The sequence below is a fragment of the Oncorhynchus nerka genome, linkage group LG24 (genome assembly GCF_034236695.1).
Source record: "Oncorhynchus nerka isolate Pitt River linkage group LG24, Oner_Uvic_2.0, whole genome shotgun sequence".
In the NCBI taxonomy this organism is placed as follows: domain Eukaryota; kingdom Metazoa; phylum Chordata; class Actinopteri; order Salmoniformes; family Salmonidae; genus Oncorhynchus; species Oncorhynchus nerka.
This window is the reverse complement of record NC_088419.1, coordinates 61,721,732-61,741,632: the sequence shown is the minus strand read 5'-3', so window position 1 is coordinate 61,741,632 and position 19,901 is coordinate 61,721,732. Positions and strand designations below refer to the sequence as shown.

Sequence of the window (19,901 nt, the reverse complement as noted above, 5' to 3'; positions counted from 1 at the left end):
CTCCAGTCTCTCCTGTCACCCTATCCATCTCTCTCTCTCCAGTCTCTCCTGTCACCCTATCCATCTCTCTCTCTCTCTAGTCTCTCCTGTCACCCTATCCATCTCTCTCTCCAGTCTCTCCTGTCACCCTATCCATCTCTCTCTCTCTATCCAGTCTCTCCTGTCACCCTATCCATCTCTCTCTCTCTATCCAGTCTCTCCTGTCACCCTATCCATCTCTCTCTCTCCAGTCTCTCCTGTCACGCTATCCATCTCTCTCTCTCTCCAGTCTCTCCTGTCACCCTATCCATCTCTCTCTCTCTCCTGTCAGTCTCTCCTGTCACCCCTATCCATCTCTCTCTCTCTCCAGTCTCTCCTGTCACCCTATCCATCTATCTCTCTCTATCCAGTCTCTCCTGTCACCCTATCCATATCTCTCTCTATCCAGTCTCTCCTGTCACCATATCCATCTCTCTCTCTCTCCAGTCTCTCCTGTCACCCTATCCTTCTCTCTCTCTCCAGTCTCTCCTGTCACCCTATCCATCTCTCTGTCTCTCTCTCTCTCTCTCTCTCTCCAGTCTCTCCTGTCACCCTATCCATCTCTCTCTCTCCAATCTCTCCTGTCACCCTATCTCTCCTATCCAGTCTCTCCTGTCACCCTATCCATCTCTCTCTCTCTCTCTATCTCTCTCTCTCAGTCTCTCCTGTCACCCTATCCATCTCTCTCTCTCCAGTCTCTCCTGTCACCCTATCCATCTCTCTCTCTCGCTCTCTCAAATCTCTCTCACAGTCTCTCCTGTCACCCTATCCATCTCTCTCTCCAATCTCTCCTGTCACACCTATCCATCTCTCTCTCTCTCTCCAGTCTCTCCTGTCACCCTATCCATCTCTCTCTCTCCAGTCTCTCCAGTCACCCTATCCATCTCTCTCTCTCTCTCTCAGTTTCTCCTGTCACCCTATCCATCTCTCTCTCCAGTCTCTCTTGTCACCCTATCCATCTATCTCTCTCTCCAGTCTCTCCTGTCAACCTATCCATCTCTCTCCAGTCTCTCCTGTCACCCTATCCATCTCTCTCTCCAGTCTCTCCTGTCACCCTATCCATCTCTCTCTCTCTCTGCAGTCTCTCCTGTCACCCTATCCATCTCTCTCTCTCTCTCCAGTCTCTCCTGTCACCCTATCCACTCTCTCTCTCTCTCTCTGCAGTCTCTCCTGTCACCCTATCCATCTCTCTCTCTCTCTCCAGTCTCTCCTGTCACCCTATCCATCTCTCTCTCTCTCTGCAGTCTCTCCTGTCACCCTATCCATCTCTCTCTCTCTCTCCAGTCTCTCCTGTCACCCTATCCATCTCTCTCTCTCTCTCTGCAGTCTCTCCTGTCACCCTATCCATCTCCTGTCACCCTATCCATCTCTCTCTCTCTCTCTCTCTCCTGTCACCCTATCCATCTCTCTCTCTCTCTCCAGTCTCTCCTGTCACCCTATCCATCCATCTCTCTCTCTCTCTCTCTCTCCTGTCACCCTATCCATCTCTCTCTCTCTCCAGTATCTCCTGTCACCCTATCCATCTCTCTCTCTCTCAGTCTCTCCTGTCACCTATCCATCTCTCTCTCTCTCTCTCTCCTGTCACCCCATCCATCTCTCTCTCTCCTGTCACCTATCCATCTCTCTCTCTCTCTCCAGTCTCTCCTGTCACCCTATCCATCTCTCTCTCTCTCTCTGTCACCCTCTCTCTCTCTCTCAGTCTCTCCTGTCACCCTATCCATCTCTCTCTCTCCAGTCTCTCCTGTCACCCCATCTCTCTCTCTCCATCCTCTCAGTCTCTCCTGTCATCTCTCTCTCTCTCTCTCTCTCCAGTCTCTCCTGTCACCCTATCCATCTCTCTCTCTCTCCAGTCTCTCCTGTCACGGTGTCTATTGTAGCTCAAGACAGTGTGTGGATGAAGGGGCAGGACGGGCTGAAGCCCGAGCTCCACAGTCAATCACATTGCCAGCATCTCCTGTGAAGTAAAGAAGCCTGAAGCAGTGTTGGGCCATTCTCTAGATACGTCATCATCATCCATACTCACATTCTCTGTGATGTTCTTTCTTTATCTACCAATCACTACATGTCAAAATCTGTCCCTGACTATTGTCAGACTACGTCTCTCTCACCCCTTGTCCTCTGCAAGCTACCGTAAAAAGTGTAGGTATCAACACACTTCTGTTTTCCACCACTAGGGGTCCCTCTTCACATGATGAACACCATCATACATTGTGACACCATAAAACAGTTACAATGGACATGAATGTGTCCTCTTTTATACAAAATAGATGTGTAGACACAGAGAGAGACTGAGAGCTATTTCCTCAGCTTTGGTCTTCTGCAGAGCATCAGGCCGGCTGTCATGAGGCCACGTGGACATGTATACACAAGACCCATAGAGCTGTGAGCCTGCAGGTATTACCAGAGGACTTTTATCAGAGGACATTACCAGCAGGCATTACCAGAGGACATTACCAGCAGGCATTACCAGAGGACATTACCAGCGGGCATTACCAAAGGACATTACCAGCAGGCATTACCAGAGGACATTACCAGAGGACATTACCAGCAGGCATTACCAGAGGACATTACCAGAGGACATTATCAGAGGACATTACCAGCAGGAATTACCAGAGGACATTACCAGCAGGCATTACCAGAGGACATTATCAGAGGACATTACCAGCAGGCATTACCAGAGGACATTACCAGCAGGCATTACCAGAGGACATTACCAGCAGGCATTACCAGAGGACATTACCAGCAGGCATTACCAGAGGGCATTATCAAAGGACATTACCAGCAGGGATTTCCAGCTGGCATCATTACCAGAGGATATTACCAGGGGACATTAACAGGGGACATTCCCAGCAGGCATTACCAGAGGACATTACCAGCAGGCATTATCAGAGGACATTACCAGCAGTCATTACCAGCAGGTATTACCAGCAGTCATTACCAGCAGGCATTACCAGGGGACATTACCAGAGGATATTACCAGGGCATTACCAGAGGACATTACCAGCAGGCATTACCAGCAGGTATTACCAGCAGGCATTACCAGCAGGCATTACCAGAGGATATTACCAGGGCATTACCAGAGGACATTACCAGCAGGTATTACCAGCAGTCATTACCAGCAGGCATTACCAGGGGACATTACCAGAGGACATTACCAGGGCATTACCAGAGGACATTACCAGCAGGCATTACCAGCAGGTATTACCAGCAGTCATTACCAGCAGGCATTACCAGGGGACATTACCAGAGGATATTACCAGGGCATTTGTTAGTGCTCTCTTTCCCTTTGTCCATGTGTATGTGTGCACTCACGCACATACATTTCTTATAAGCATATTATACCGTAGTGATCAATGTCCGAAAATTGACATTGAAAATGCATGTCAATGACAGGTCCAATCATGGATGTATTGTACAAGTTTCCCCACTACCAAGATAACTTACGAATGGAATGGAAACAATGTGCACATGCACAGAATAAGAGCTCTGTCTAACTTACTGTCCCCCTCGTGCTATCTCTTTCTCCCTCTCTTTCTCCCTCTCTTTCTCCCTCTCTTTCTCCCTCTCTCTGTGCCTGTGTCTTGCTAACACGTCCCCAGACATCCATTTTCAGGATTGAGGGTTTTCTGTGGTTTGCAAACAGAACATTAACTTTAAAGTATTTTCTTATGCCGTCTGTCTCTGGTATATATATATATATATATGCTGTAAATCCTGGCCGTTGTCCAGGAATCTCCTGCATGCAGCAGCTCATAAGCCTCGTCTAACCAGCCAAGAATGTGAACCAGCCTCCTTCAAAGAGAAGCCTTTCACAAGGTGTGGTTAAAGCAGGTAACTGTGTCTGCAGGTGGTCACATTACAACAGAGGAGGCTGCAACTGAAATCACCTGTCTTGCACAAGAACTAACTGCAAGGGGAGTTGCAAGGGCAAATAGGTACATTCGGATTAGATTAGATATGAGTAGGCCAAGTCTAGGAGGTAGGTATTCTTATCCTGATGCATGAAAAAAAGCTACTTTGAAAATGTTTTCATAACCAATACTGTGGGGTAGACATAAATCAAACCCTTAGTAGACTGATTTGGGATCAGTTCTTAGATGAAACGATCACAATTCAGCTCATCAATGTGAATGTAGAGGGAGATAAAAGACACTTAAGCAACAACCCCAGAACAAACAGATAATTTGTTACATGTGTATCCAGAATCCAGTTGGAGAACCGTGAGGACAGTCAGAGTCAAACACAGACCAGGCGTCCAGAGATGATAGGAGAGGAGTGAGGAGAGAGAGTTAAAACAAGGCAGAGGACAAAGAATGGCTTGTCCAGGGCCTTTCTGCCATCGCCCCAGAGGGGAGGCCCGGGTGGCACTTGTTTGAGGGGCTCCCATGATAAATGGCCCACTACTTGATTCTGTCACACTGTCTGCCATGTGGACAATAACATGGGTCATGGCATAGTTTTGACACTGTGGACTGAAGAGAGGGAAAACTTTGTCTCTCAACATGGCCATTCATCAGAACCATTCAGAATTACACAAGATGACCATATCTAAGAGGGCTATTATAAGATAAATAAATAAAAAACTCTTCACAGTTGTCTTTACTGAGATGTTTAATTGTAGGCATTAATCACTCAGGACTGGGCCACTGGGCCTAAGGGCCCATATTAAACTCTTGTGCAAAAAGTGTCAAACAAGCAATGACAGTGATACATGTGAACCAAATGAAAATGAAACATATGACATGTTTAACATAATTTAAGATTTGTTGAAGGACTCCTGGCTTGAAAGGCACCAGACTGGCATTGCAACATTGTCTCACCTGCCCTTTCAGTGGTTGGCAACATGGCATTGCATTATTTTGATTCGTGCAGGGTTTTAAGCACTGGAATTACAGATGACAGTTTGAATGACTCCATCTCCCATATCATCTCTCACTCACACGCAAAGCTGTGCTCTCCCTTTCCCATCAAAACCTACCTTCCCCTCCTCTTAAAATAAGCATTTGGGTAAAATATTCTAAGCGTACCACCTCCTCCACTCAACCAGCCAGGCTTCAAACTTCTAGAGCGCACTGCGAAAACTTTCCTCTGCAACTGCTGAAAAACCGACTGACACAGGACAGCGCCGAGTGAGAAGAGATAGGGAAAGTAGAACGCGTAGCCCGTTAATAGTTGCCTGGGGTTTGGGAATGGCTGAGAGTCGGAATGATCTATGTCCTCCTTCCGAATGGCACATGTGAGCCGAACCCTGTCTCCTACGAGTCTATTTTGTTACATGTTAGGAGGCGAAAGCCAGTAAACAGCGAGAAAGAGACAGGGGGAAGGTTGAAGTATCTACAACAGCCTGTCGACACCACTATCCTCTCATCTCGAGATGGTCTGTCCGCAAGGACTTCGATGGTTCCTACTTACCGCTCTCTTGCACGCTGTCGCACCCCGGAACACCCGCGAGAGACCGAGGCAATGTGACCCACCGAAGTCGGTAAGTTGTGCGGAGTAGTTACAGTTACTTACCTGTTTCAGTAATGTCATGAGGCAATGTCACACATGAAGATGTCCTTGAATGGATAGACTCAAGCCTTTTAGATACATATTTTGGGTTAATTGCAAATGTATGTGTCTAGTCTACAACTGCCACAGTAGGCTACAACCAATTATACAATTTCAATAAACGCACTTTGCTTACAGTGTTCCTGAATAAGTTGTCGTATGTGCAGCGGGTAGGCCAATATAAAAATAGTGAGATATTGTGTAGTTATTGAGTTTTTGTGTAACAACCAAATTAACAATAACAACAACAAGTTTTGAGTTTTATTGTCATGGAAATATTGACATGCTATAATAACTACCTACACGTTAAATACAATAACAATAATTATGTTTATAGCAACTTTATTAGGCTACCGTATTATTATAGTATAATTATCACATGTGTTATTATTAATATTATTATTATGCCGTCATATATTGTTAGGCTAATCCATTATTTCAAGGCTTTGTTAATAGGCCTGTAGCCTACAAGTTGAAGAGGGAAAGTCCATGGCCTATAATTGAAACAATTTCCTATCAGCATAATTGCTTCCAATGGCACCTCAAAAATAAGTTATTTTACCTGACATAGTCTATTCTTGAGTTTCCTCAAGTCTGGGCCTGAAAAATGGAAGCAGTTGCCAAGCGAAATATGGTTCATGCGCGCCTACCATATGCCTGTTTATATGACAAAAGATAGTGGGGAACACAAACGGGTGACTTGACTTTACATACATTTATTTGGAAAAGTTTCAATTACCTTTCAATCCAAACGGATGAAGTTTCAATGAAACACGACCTATTAAAACAGTTATCGGGCATATTTGCAAAATTATGGAATGGGCTTGTTTTCACAAAGGGAGTCAGTCCATTCGAATTCATTTAATTTGAGTGTTATTTTATCTGGCCAGGACCATGTTGCACATGCTCCCGTCTGTATGTCTCTCAGTGTGCATTTCTCATGGTTCTAATTCATTTCCTTCTGATTCTTCTCTTGTGCTGATGATAGAGACAATGCGTGTCGTACGCGTAGATTACATGACTGGTAGACTACAAATTCCCAGATAGAAACGCAATAGGCCTACATCATAACTGGAATTACATGACTGCAGTAATAACGTTCATTACAGTTCATTTTAACGGGGCATGATGATGTGATCTATTAATATAATACAAATGTGTTATAATATATTATTGAAAATATTTATCAGGGTTGACTTGATAGTATTGCTACAACATAGTCCACAAAATAATGAAATTGTTGGTATTTTTAACCTGCATCTTATAATGGCATTGTTGTCAGGGTCCAGGGATGAACTGTATATGTTGTTCCCACTTCATGTGATTTGTAATACGTCAGTACAGAGGTATCTGTTTTGTGTTAAAAGTAATTACCCAATAAAATTGAGTTGTTCACATCAGTGCTCCGGAGCGAGCTACAACCAGCGGGCGAGGAGCTCTCCTCAGGTCTGGGCTCGGCCAAGTCAAGTAAAACGGACTTCAACTATCCTTATTCGATCGTAAAGAAGTCTTCCTGTCTCGGTGAAGACGAACAGACGTTTGACGATTTAATGATTAACAAATGATATGTATAAAGTTACCAAAATATATAGCCAAAATATAATAGTCAGAGCTGTAGGCGTCACCCATGCATTTATTTTGTTGTACTTAGGCTATGCTAATGTGAAAATCCTTTCCAAAGAAACGTTTTGAAACGTCGTCATCACAAATTGCAAGTTTGAGAGGATGTGCAAGCATTTTAGTATAAAACATAGTTCAATGCAATAATTAGGCCTAAAATTATACAAATTACATTTATGACAATAACAATCCCTTGCAAAAACAATAATTTAATGCCTTTTGACAGGGTTTTGAAATCCTTTAAAAAATGTAATTTAAAATGACAAATGTTAGCATGGCATTGGCATTACAATTGTTATTACAACTGGGGAAGTTTTCATTGAATTAGGGTAGAAATAAACATTTAAAGGGGCTTGGCCCCCCAGATAGCATATGAACATATCATGAAAGTCATGAAATAAATGTTTAGAATTACAGGAACTGTGCTTTAAAACAGCAACATTTTCTCTCAGCCTCATGGCAAAATGTGTAGAATGTCAGGAAATGAGTTCTAAAACAGCAACATTTTCTCTCAGCCTCATAGCAAAATGTGTAGAATGTCAGGAAATGAGTTCTAAGACAGTAACATTTTCTCTCAGCCTCATGGCAAAATGTGTAGAATGTCAGGAAATGAGTTCTAAGACAGCAACATTTTCTCTCAACCTCATGTCAAAATGTGTAGAATGTCAGGAAATGAGTTCTAAGACAGAAACATTTTCTCTTAGCCTCATGGCAAAATATGTAGAATGTCAGGAAATGAGTTCTAAGACAGCAACATTAATGGACCATGTTGGTGGACCCAGCGAAACTGCTAAGCTACTGATACAAATAAAAAAATCCTCAATCCCAGCATCATACCAGCATCTCTATGGTTTGACTTATGTTTTGCAGAGCTATGATCTATGGATGTTTTTGTAAAGAAGGCATAAGGACCCTCATCAAATCCCTGGAATGTTAATGAACTGTAAGAAATAGACACATAAACAAAGCTTTTTCCATTTTTTCAGACTTTTATAGTGTTCAGTAAACCAGATACAGTAGCCACATTTGACAAAATGTTCAGCAAAGGCCTATTTGTGTGCATTTTGTTGTTTGTGTAGGCTATCCAATGGCTTTTGCAAAAAAGTACTTCCTCAAGTAAAGGATATCCCAGTTAGGTGGGTTGCAGCAGTTTTATATGGTTCAGTATGTTTATACTGCCGTAGCAACCCTTGAAAAGCTTCCCAGCTTCACAGAGGCATTGGCAGCACAGCTATGCACCTCAACAATACACTGGGGTCTGTTTACAAGGAGAAAGCTTCACTATAAACTCATTGCCTCAGAACAGCAGACAGACAGAGAGCAGCACAGTGGAAGTTAGCTGACAAGGTTTCATTGAGTCCCTTGCCTTTATCTCCAGCTGACATTTCAACAGATTCTATTGCATTGACCTGTATCTCAACCAACTAAAAAGCCTGTTTTGAATCACTAAATCACAAAAAGTACTTTTGACTTAACTACGGTCAATGGCCTTTACTCAGAAGGTTAATTTACTCTATTCAAATACTGATTGTCATAAACTCTCTCTCGCATCTCCTCCTCCCCCCCCAACCCCCCTGCGCCCCCATAGCAAACCGACATGAACTCTTTCCTCTGGACGGTGGAGCGCCCAGCTCCCTATCCCCCCTCCTATCTCTTTGGGACCATCCATGTGCCCTATACCCGTGTGTGGGACTTCATCCCAGATGTCTCCAAACGAGCCTTTCAGACCAGCGCCAACGTGTTCTTCGAGCTAGACCTGACTGACCCCCTGACCATCTCCAAGCTGACCAGCTGCCAGCTGCTGCCCCACGGGGAAAACCTGCAGACCCTGCTGCCCCGGGACCTGTACCGCCGCCTCAAACGCCACCTGGACTACGTCAAGCACATGATGCCCTACTGGATGACGGCAGACCAGCGGGGCCGGGGGCTGTACGCTGACTACCTCTTCAATGCCATCGCAGGAAACTGGGAGAGGAAGAGGCCTGTGTGGGTGATGCTGATGGTTAACTCTCTGACGGAGTCAGACGTGAGGTCCCGGGGGACCCCCGTACTGGACCTGTTCCTGGCCCAGGAGGCCGACCGCATGGGGAAGAGGACAGGAGCGGTGGAGCGGGTGGAGGAGCAGTGTCACCCCCTCAACGGACTTAACTTCTCCCAGGTAAGAGAGGGGGCTGTGGAGGGGGTGGGTTTTGGACATGATCATTGGAGTTGGGGGATATGTGATTGTTGGATGCATTTGGTTGGCGGCTGGGGGCAGGGAGTTGGGAGATTTAATAGAAGGGAAGTCTTGGGAGGAGTTAGTGGAGAATGTAGAAGATGACAATGGGAGGAGAAAAATATGATTAGAAACAGTATGTTTCAAAGCTGTGTAGGTGGTTTTAAAGTTATTATTGTGCCTGAGCCTTACAAAACAGACATGAGAGCTGAATCAGCTGACAAGGTGTCACGTTGACAGCTGTAAGTGTAACATGAGTTCGTGAAGGTGTGAGGTAAAAGATTGTGTGGGACGGGTATTCCTCTATTCACTGGGCTGACTGCCTGTCTTGGTGCTATGATACAACCACTAAGTCGCTCTGGATAAGAGCGTCTGCTAAATGACTTAAATGTTAAATGTTAAATGTTAGTATCTTGCCCTGTAACTTAACACTGAAAGATGGACAGAATAACCAAATGACTTGATGACAGAAACATGGGGATCCGTGTTTTATATCTCCTTGGAAGGGCTGTAGTGGAAGGGTAACATGGAGGTCTAAATAAAGGATGGCCCAGGAATGGTTAGGGGGAGGTCAACTCAAGTCAATTTTTCCAAACTCTGGGAGGTCCAAGCATGTCTTTGATGTGCTAGGACTGGGAGGCTATTCCCCTGCACACACACACACACACACACACACACACACACACACACACACACACACACACACACACACACACACACACACACACACACACACACACACACACACACACACACACACACACACACACACACACACACAAGCCCGGCATGCCTGGGCCTCCCGAGTGACAGGGTGCGGGGCTCCTGCGCTAATTTGAGAGGCACTGGGCCCACACAGCCTCTCCTCTTTCATCAGCACCTCCTAACTATGCTGTCAAAGAGCACACACACACACACACATACATACAGCTGCCCTGCACATGCATGGGAACCTGTAACACAACTGCCCTACAACGGAGCAATGTTGCAAGGCCAAGTCATGAACTGCTTCTCAGTGTAGTAGTATACAGGATGCAGTGATAATATAAGTCTCATTTCTAATGACCACAGCCTGGAGCTAATACTCTATCATTAACTATTGGTGTAATGCCTGTTATTTCCAATGAGAACATGAGTAAATCACCAATACAAAGTATTGGACAACTGCCTGCCTTTCTATTGTTCCAGGGAAGGGACATTTTTATAAGGCAGGTGTCACGTCCTGACCTTAGTTCCTTTGTTATGTTTCTTGTTTAGGTTCGTCAGGGTGTGAGTTGGGATGGGCATTCTACAGTGGGGCAAAAAAGTATTTAGTCAGCCACCAATTGTGCAAGTTCTCCCACTTAAAAAGATGAGAGAGGCCTGTAATTTTCATCATAGGTACACTTCAACTATGACAGACAAAATTAGAAAAAAATCCAGAAAATCACATTGTAGGATTTTTTATTTATTTATTTGCAAATTATGGTGGAAAATAAATAACAAAAGTTTATCTCAATACTTTGTTATATACCCTTTGTTGGCAATGACAGAGGTCAAACGTTTTCTGTAAGTCTTCACAAGGTTTTCACACACTGCTGCTGGTATTTTGACCCATTCCTCCATGCAGATCTCCTCTAGAGCAGTGATGTTTTGGGGCTGTTGCTGGGCAACACAGACTTTCAACTCCCTCCAAAGAGTTTCTATGGGATTGAGATCTGGAGACTGGCTAGGCCACTCCAGGACCTTGAAATGCTTCTTACGAAGCCACTCCTTCGTTGCCCGGGCGGTGTGTTTGGGATCATTGTCATGCTGAAAGACCCAGCCACGTTTCATCTTCAATGCCCTTGCTGATGGAAGGAGGTTTTCACTCAAAATCTCATGATACATGGCCCCATTCATTCTTTCCTTTACACGGATCAGTCGTCCTGGTCCCTTTGCAGAAAAACAGCCCCAAAGCATGATGTTTCCACCCCCATACTTCACAGTAGGTATGGTGTTCTTTGGATGCAACTCAGCATTCTTTGTCCTCCAAATACGACGAGTTGAGTTTTTACCAAAAGGTTCTATTTTGGTTTCATCTGACCATATGACATTCTCACAATCTTCTTCTGGATCATCCAAATGCTCTCTAGCAAACTTCAGACGAGCCTGGACATGTACTGGCTTAAGCAGGGGGACACGTCTGGCACTGCAGGATTTGAGTCCCTGGCGGCGTAGTGTGTTACTGATGGTAGGCTTTGTTACTTTGGTCCCAGCTCTCTGCATGTCATTCACTAGGTCTCCCCGTGTGGTTCTGGGATTTTTGCTCACCGTTCTTGTGATCATTTTGACCCCACGGGGTGAGATCTTGCGAGCCCCAGATCGAGGGAGATTATCAGTGGTCTTGTATGTCTTCCATTTCCTAATAATTGCTCCCACAGTTGATTTCTTCAAACCAAGCTGCTTACCTGTTGCAGATTCAGTCTTCCCAGCCTGGTGCATGTCTACAATTTTAGTTCTGGTGTCCTTTGACAGCTCTTTGGTCTTGGCCATAGTGGAGTTTGTAGTGTGACTGTTTGAGGTTGTGGACAGGTGTCTTTTATACTGATAACAAGTTCAAACAGGTGCCATTAATACAGGTAACGAGTGGAGGACATAAAGAAATAAATTCATTAGAAATCCTACAATGTGATTTTCTGGATTTTTCTTCTCATTTTGTCTGTCATAGTTGAAGTGTACCTATGATGAAAATTACAGGCCTCTCTCATCTTTATAAGTGGGAGAACTTGCACAATTGGTGGCTGACTAAATACATTTTTTGCCTCACTGTATGTGTTGTTCTAGTTTTGGTTTTCTATGTGTTTGGCCTGGTATGGTTCTCAATCAGAGGCAGCTGTCAATCGTTGTCTCTGATTGAGAATCATACTTAGGTAGCCTGTTTTTCCCACTTGATTTGTGGGTAGTTGTTTACTGTTTTGTGTTGTTGCACCTTACAGGACTGTTTCGTTCACTCTCTTTGTTGTTTTGTTATTCAGTGTTCAGTTGATTTATTAAATTTTAACATGGACATATATCACGCTGCATTTTGGTCCGATCTTGACTACTCTTCCTCCGATGACGAGGAGAACCGTTACAGCAGGTGTATTGTTGGATAACATTTGTGTTGTTGGAGGTTATTTTTCTAAAATCATAATGAATAACTTGAATAAACTCAGTAGCATAATGGACTTTTGGACTTTTGTGCAAGCAAATTATCAACCATCTCAAGTTGTATGAAAAGAGTTCAAAACCTGAAATGAAAGAGATGTGGAAACAATTATAGTCAATTATAATTTGCAATGTAATTTGAACACTATGGTTGATTGGATCTCTCTCTATGGTGATTGGATCTCTCTCTTTGGTGATTGGATCTCTCTCTATGGTGATTGGATCTCTCTCTATGGTTGATTGGAACAAAGATGAGGTCAGGCTGACAGACTGAAAAAAACGAGAGAGGAAAAGCGAGAGAGAAAGAGAGAGAGAGTGACGGTGAGGGAGGGAGGGAGGGAGAGCAGGGAAAGACTGATGTGCATCATGTCAGTGCGAACCCTAATCTGAAACATGAGCTCTACTTCTTCTGTGGTGGCTAGATCTGACAGCTCCAAACCCTACTGTCCACATATCATTTGTTCCCAATAAACGTAGCTGATTACAATATCCTGTAACTTGCCGCTCCCGCGTCATCAAGAGGGTCTCCGATGGTGATTCTTCATCTGCCATAATTATTTTCATACTGTAGGCACCTGGCCCATGCACAGCCAGTGACCTGGAACTGTGCAGCTGGACCTGGGGCATGGGCTAGCCCAGCTTCGCATCCCCTCCCCTCCCCTCAGCATGGGGACAGTGTGGTGGTGTCACTGAGTCAATCATCGCCCTGGGTCTCCTGACCTCACAGGAAGTGATCTGTCCAGATGAGAGGTATAACTGATAAACAGTTTCCCCCATGGTGAGAAGTGTACCCTGGCCTCCCGGGTGGTGCAGTGGTTAAGGGTGCTGTACTGCAGCGCCAGCTGTGCCACCAGACTCTGGGTTCGCGCCCAGGTTCTGTCGTAACCGGCCGCGACCGCGAGGTCAGTGGGGCAACGCACAATTGGCCTAGCGTAGTCTGTGTTAGGGAGGGTTTGGCCGGTAGGGATGTCCTTGTCTCATCGCCAACCAAGGTTTCCAGGTACACAGTGTTTCCTCCGACACATTGGTGCGGCTGGCTTCCGGGTTGGATGCACGCTGTGTTAAGAAGCAGTGCGGCGTGGTTGGGTTGTGTATCAGAGGACGCATGACTTTCAACCTTCGTCTCTCCCGAGCCCGTACGGGAGTTGCAGCGATGAGACAAGATAGTAGCTACTAAACAATTGGATACCACGAAATTGGGGAGAAAAAGTGGTAAAATTTAAAGAAAAAGAAAAGAGAAGTGTACCTGTGGGTAAAAGTTGGACCCATTCTGAAATGGACATGGTGCTTTCCCATCCGGAACTGATATGCATAAATACATTTTTTAAATATAGAGACCAGTTCCGAATGGACCCGAGAACCATTCCGTTTAGACCTCGTCTGATCCAGTTGAGGGAAGCAGCAGAAAAGTCCATTTTGAAGCTACTTTATTAATCGGATCTGATAAAGTACGAGATAGAGGAGGTAGAGGTAGATGACACTCTAGCAGGGGCAGTGCTGTGTGTAGGCTACTGTGAGTGTGAGCGAGTGACTCGTGGAACGGGGAGGATAGAGAGATGAGAGACTGCAACCAACAAGCCGACTCGCGCAATAGTAGACTAATAACTGCCATAGCTAGGTTATTTATCTTCCAATATGATTACGTAGTACCTGTGTTGACAGCATCAAACCGTGAGAGGCTAGTTAAGCTAGGCTAATTGAGGCTGCATGCGCTTTCTCGTCCTACACAGTTACAAACAACAACTAATCTCCTAACTTTTGCCCCTAATGGAGGCTCTATGACTGCAGACTATTGCCACTTTGATGACTTATGATTGTGCCACTCTCGTGAAAAGCAAAGAGCAGCAGCATAAGTTAGAAAAAGAAAATCCTCTCTATCTCTGTCTACTGCAGCGGTCAAGTTCTGATCTATACTGAACAAAAATATAAACGCAACATGTAAAGATCCCAGAAATGTTCCATACACACAAAAATCTTATTTCTCTAAAATGTTGTGCACAAATTTGTTTACATCTCTGTTAGTGAGCATTTCTCCTTTGCCAAGATAATCCAGCCACCTGAGAGATGTGGCATATTAAGAAGCTGATTAAACAGCATGATAATTACACATGTACACAATGTGCATTTTGTCACACAACACAGTGCCGCAGATGTCTCAAATGTTGAGGGAGCATGCAATTGGCATGTTGACTGCAGGAATGTCCACCAGAGCTGTTGCCAGATAATTTGTTAATTTCTCTACCATAAGCCGGCTCCAACGTTGTTTTAGAGAATTTGGCAGTACAACCGCAGACCATGTGTAACCACGCCAGCCCAGGACCTCCATATCCGGCTTCTTCACCTTCGGGATTATCTGAGACCAGCCTCCCGGACAGCTGTTGAAACTATGTTTGCACAAAGTATTTCTGCACAAACTGTCAGAAACAGTCTTAGGAAAGCTCATCTCCGTGCTTGTCGTCCTCACCAGGGTCTTTCTTGACCTGACTGCCATTCAGCGTCATAACCGACTTCCGTGGGCAAATGCTCACCTTCGATGACCCCTGGCAGCTGGAGAAGTATGCTCTCCTGGATAAATCCCAGTTTCAACAGGCAGCGTGTATGGCATTGTGTGGGAGAGCGGTTTGCTGATGTCAGCATTGTGAACAGAGTTCCCCATGGTGTTGGTGGGGTTATGGTATGGGAAGGCATAATCTACAGGCAACAAACACAATTGCATTTTATCGATGCCGATTTTGTCACGTTCTGACCTTTATTTCCTTTGTTTTGTCTTTATTTAGTATGGTCAGGGCGTGAGTTGGCGTGGTCAGTCTATGTTTTGTGTTTCTATGTTTGGTGTCTGTTTCGGCCTAGTATGGTTCTCAATCAGAGGCAGGTGACGTTAGTTGTCTCTGATTGAGAATCATACTTAAGTAGCCTGGGTTTCACTGTTGGTTTGTGGGTGTTTGTTTCCGTGTCTGTCACCACACGGGACTGTTTCGGTTTGGTTTTCGTTCATATTCACATTTATTGTTTTGTAGTTCTTAGTGTTCAGTTTATGTTTTATAATAAACGATATGGACACTTACCACGCTGCGTTTTGGTCCGATCCCTGCTACACATCCTCTTCAGACGAAGAGGAGGAAATCTGCCGTTACAGATTTGAATGCACAGGGATACCGTGACAAGATCCTGAGGCCCATTGTCGTGCCATTCATCCGCCGCCATCACCTCATGTTTCAGCATGATAATGCACAGCCCATGTCGCAAGGATCTGTACACAATTCCTGAAAGCTGAAAATGTCCCAGTCTTCCATGGCCTGCATACTCACCAGAAAATCTTACCTGTTGATGCTCTGGATTGATGGGTACGACAGGGTGTTCTAGTTCCTGCAAATATCTAGAAACTTTACACAGCCTTTGAAGAGGAGTGGGACAACATTCCACTGGCCACAATCAACAGCCTGATCAACTCTAAGAGAAGGAGATGTGTCACGCTGCATGAGGCAAATGGTGGTCATACCTGATACTGACTGGTTTTCTAATCCACGCCACAATTGTTTTTTAAAGGTATCCCTACAGATGGAGCTCTGGCGCACTTACAGACCTGATAGAACTTTGGTTTCTGTGTGCAGTAGCAGTGAGGCAGCAGTGAGGCTGTGGAAACAAAGGCTTGGGGAGAGCATGTTTCTCTAGAGCTGTGGAGGGCGATACAGGCCGGCAGATGGGTAGGCCAGCCAGCACCACTCTCCAAAGGCACACTATCCACAGCGAGGGGGAACCTGCAGGAAGCCAGGACTTCTAGAGGGGTGCAAGCTGGTCACCGTCCAGCAGACGCTTTCTGAAAAAGTCAACAACAACCACAGGCATCTCTCTCCCACTCCCCCGTCTCAGTGCACTACATCTATATCTACATGTAGACCTGAGCCTCTGCTGCCTGCGTCTCTCCGTCTCTGGCCTAGTGTATAAATACCCCTATTTATTTACTCTGGTTCACTTTGCAGCCGAAGCACAGCCCTTGTCAGCGGGAGATGACATCACAGCTGTGCCCCCCTTCTCTGTGTTGAGGTCAGAGGTGGCGACTGGGCTGGCGGAGCAGTGAGGAGACCCTGAGTTCTGAGTTAGGAGCTGAACGTTCAGGGGCCCCAGAACAGAAAAGGCTAAGTTACTGGGCTATTTTCCAGGCAGGTCACCGTGATATAAGTCAGTATTCGACGTCCATCCATGTCTGAGGACATCAGGAGATGACATAGAAACCGGCCACTAGGGGCAACAGTGAGTGCTGTCGGTTTTGCTAGGGCGTTCTGGATGGGGATGGCGGATGGGTGTAAGCATCTACCTGTGGTTCGAAAGGTTGCATGTTCGAATCCAGCGATAGAAAGTTGTTTTTGATATTTTTGTTTTAAGCCTATCCCAAACCTTAACCCTTACTTTAATTATTCAGAGTTAATGCCTAACTTTAAGAATTTGAACTTAATGCCTAACTTAACCTGAAACACTTTGAAATGTAACATTTGAGAAACATGGATGAACGCCTAATTCTGACGTGAGCCAGTGAGGGCTTGTTGCGATTTACACTGTGATCTGGAGAGGGAGTCTCCTCAGCAGGGACAGATCTGGTTTCTCCTCAGCAGGAGCTTGGGGTGCCCTGTGGTGCACTGTGACAGAGACGTCTATTTCAATCAGCCCTGCCCCCGACACAGCTCAGTAGTCCTTCTCTGCTCTAGCAAAGACTTAGGTTGAGACTTTCTGCTGTGCTGACATAGCATACAATATCGGCCTCTCAGCCTGAGATGATACGCTGAGCCTGAGATGATACGCTGAGTCTGAGATGATACGCTGAGCCTGAGATGATACGCTGAGTCTGAGACGATACGCTGAGACTGAGATGATACGCTGAGACTGAGATGATACGCTGAGCCTGAGATGATACGCTGAGTCTGAGATGATACGCTGAGTCTGAGATGATACGCTGAGTCTGAGACGATACGCTGAGACTGAGATGATACGCTGAGCCTGAGATGATACGCTGAGTCTGAGATGATACGCTGAGTCTGAGATGATACGCTGAGTCTGAGACGATACGCTGAGCCTGAGACGATACGCTGAGACTGAGATGATACGCTGAGCCTGAGATGATACGCTGAGTCTGAGATGATACGCTGAGACTGAGATGATACCCTGAGCCTGAGATGATACGCTGAGTCTGAGATGATACCCTGAGCCTGAGATGATACGCTGAGACTGAGATGATACGCTGAGTCTGAGATGATACGCTGAGTCTGAGATGATACGCTGAGTCTGAGATGATACGCTGAGACTGAGATGATACGCTGAGCCTGAGATGATACGCTGAGTCTGAGATGATACGCTGAGTCTGAGATGATACGCTGAGTCTGAGATGATACGCTGAGTCTGAGATGATACGCTGAGTCTGAGATGATACGCTGAGTCTGAGATGATACGCTGAGTCTGAGATGATACGCTGAGTCTGAGATGATACGCTGAGCCTGAGATGATACGCTGAGTCTGAGATGATACGCTGAGTCTGAGATGATACGCTGAGCCTGAGATGATACGCTGAGCCTGAGATGATACGCTGAGTCTGAGATGATACGCTGAGACTGAGATGATACGCTGAGCCTGAGATGATACGCTGAGTCTGAGATGATACGCTGAGCCTGAGATGATACGCTGAGCCTGAGATGATACGCTGAGTCTGAGATGATACGCTGAGTCTGAGATGATACGCTGAGTCTGAGATGATACGCTGAGTCTGAGATGATACGCTGAGTCTGAGATGATACGCTGAGTCTGAGATGATACGCTGAGCCTGAGATGATACGCTGAGTCTGAGATGATACGCTGAGTCTGAGATGATACGCTGAGTCTGAGACGATACGCTGAGTCTGAGATGATACGCTGAGCCTGAGATGATACGCTGAGTCTGAGATGATACGCTGAGTCTGAGATGATACGCTGAGCCTGAGATGATACGCTGAGTCTGAGATGATACGCTGAGCCTGAGATGATACGCTGAGTCTGAGATGATACGCTGAGTCTGAGATGATACGCTGAGTCTGAGATGAGATGATGAGATGATACGCTGAGTCTGAGATGATACGCTGAGTCTGAGATGATACGCTGAGTCTGAGATGATACGCTGAGTCTGAGATGATACGCTGAGTCTGAGATGATACGCTGAGTCTGAGATGATACGCCGAGTCTGAGATGATACGCCGAGTCTGAGATGATACGCTGAGCCTGAGATGATACGCTGAGCCTGAGATGATACGCTGAGCCTGAGATGATACGCTGAGTCTGAGATGATACGCTGAGTCTGAGATGATATGCTGAGTCTGAGATGATACGCTGAGACTGAGATGATACGCTGAGTCTGAGATGATTCGCTGAGTGACCAGAGAAATAAAGATCTCCCTTGTCTCGACAGGGTCACGGAGAGCACTGATGAATACAAGCTGTGTTCATAACACACATCTCCCGGGTATCATATAAAATCATGACAGAACACTTTTCAGTGTGTTCATTGGATGGCTCTCATATAAATAATGCATATTTAAAGGGAGGAATTAGGTAACATATGACCTGGTCTTTAGTCCAATATTTACATTCCATGGCTGATGTGTTAGGATGGGTCTGGAGCGCTCCTCTGGCCACAGGGCCTGGAGACAAGTGATGGAAAAAACAGTTGTCTCCTCTGCTCCCTAACCTGGCTCCTTCTGGCTCCATGCTCCCTCCCTCTCTCTCGCTCCATGTCTTGGGGCTCTCGCTGTCCCACTGCTCAACTGTACACACCTGGATCTGAACACACAGAACAGAAGAGTAGGAGAGTATAGTTCAAACACCGGGCCTCTCCTACTATGTGTCTACTATGGTTGGTACTACGACTCTGCTACTACATTGATTGTTACAATGTTGGAAAGAAACCCCAAAGGAAACACTGGTAGATATTCACTCTTTACGAGTGACGTTAGAGGATGATGTCAAGCCTCGTATGACTCCTAGTACAAATATGTGGAAAACTGCCGGGAAACACGTATCAGACAGGATTTTTCCTGGCTCCGTTGGCAGGCGGAGGGCCAACCACCGCTCTAATGACTTAATTGGCTTCTTAATGACTAAATTGCCCTTCTGCTACCCAGAACCACTTAGGCTATTACACACTGGCCAGAACAGTGGCTTTACGGTGGAACCCAGTGAGGAAGAGAGGCCAGATGTGGATGTAGAGTGAGTGGTGGGAGTGACGACTGTAGCTACAGGACATCAAAGAGATGGGGTGAATACAGGTCATATACTATTGGTTCAGTTAGACACAAGTTGGTCAGTTTCTTGC

General features: G+C 45.5%; 1 protein-coding gene across 1 annotated transcript in view; it reads left to right on the top strand.

Moving 5' to 3' along the window:
* Positions 1 to 4,968: 4,968 nt before the first annotated feature.
* The window catches only part of trabd2b (TraB domain containing 2B), a 104,602-nt gene continuing 89,669 nt past the window's right edge, over positions 4,969 to 19,901 (top strand). The window contains exons 1-2 of the mRNA XM_065009035.1: positions 4,969 to 5,500; positions 8,777 to 9,346. Coding sequence (XP_064865107.1) covers positions 5,393 to 5,500; positions 8,777 to 9,346 — 678 coding nt within the window. The 5' untranslated portion in view covers positions 4,969 to 5,392. The remainder of the gene's footprint in view (positions 5,501 to 8,776; positions 9,347 to 19,901) is intronic.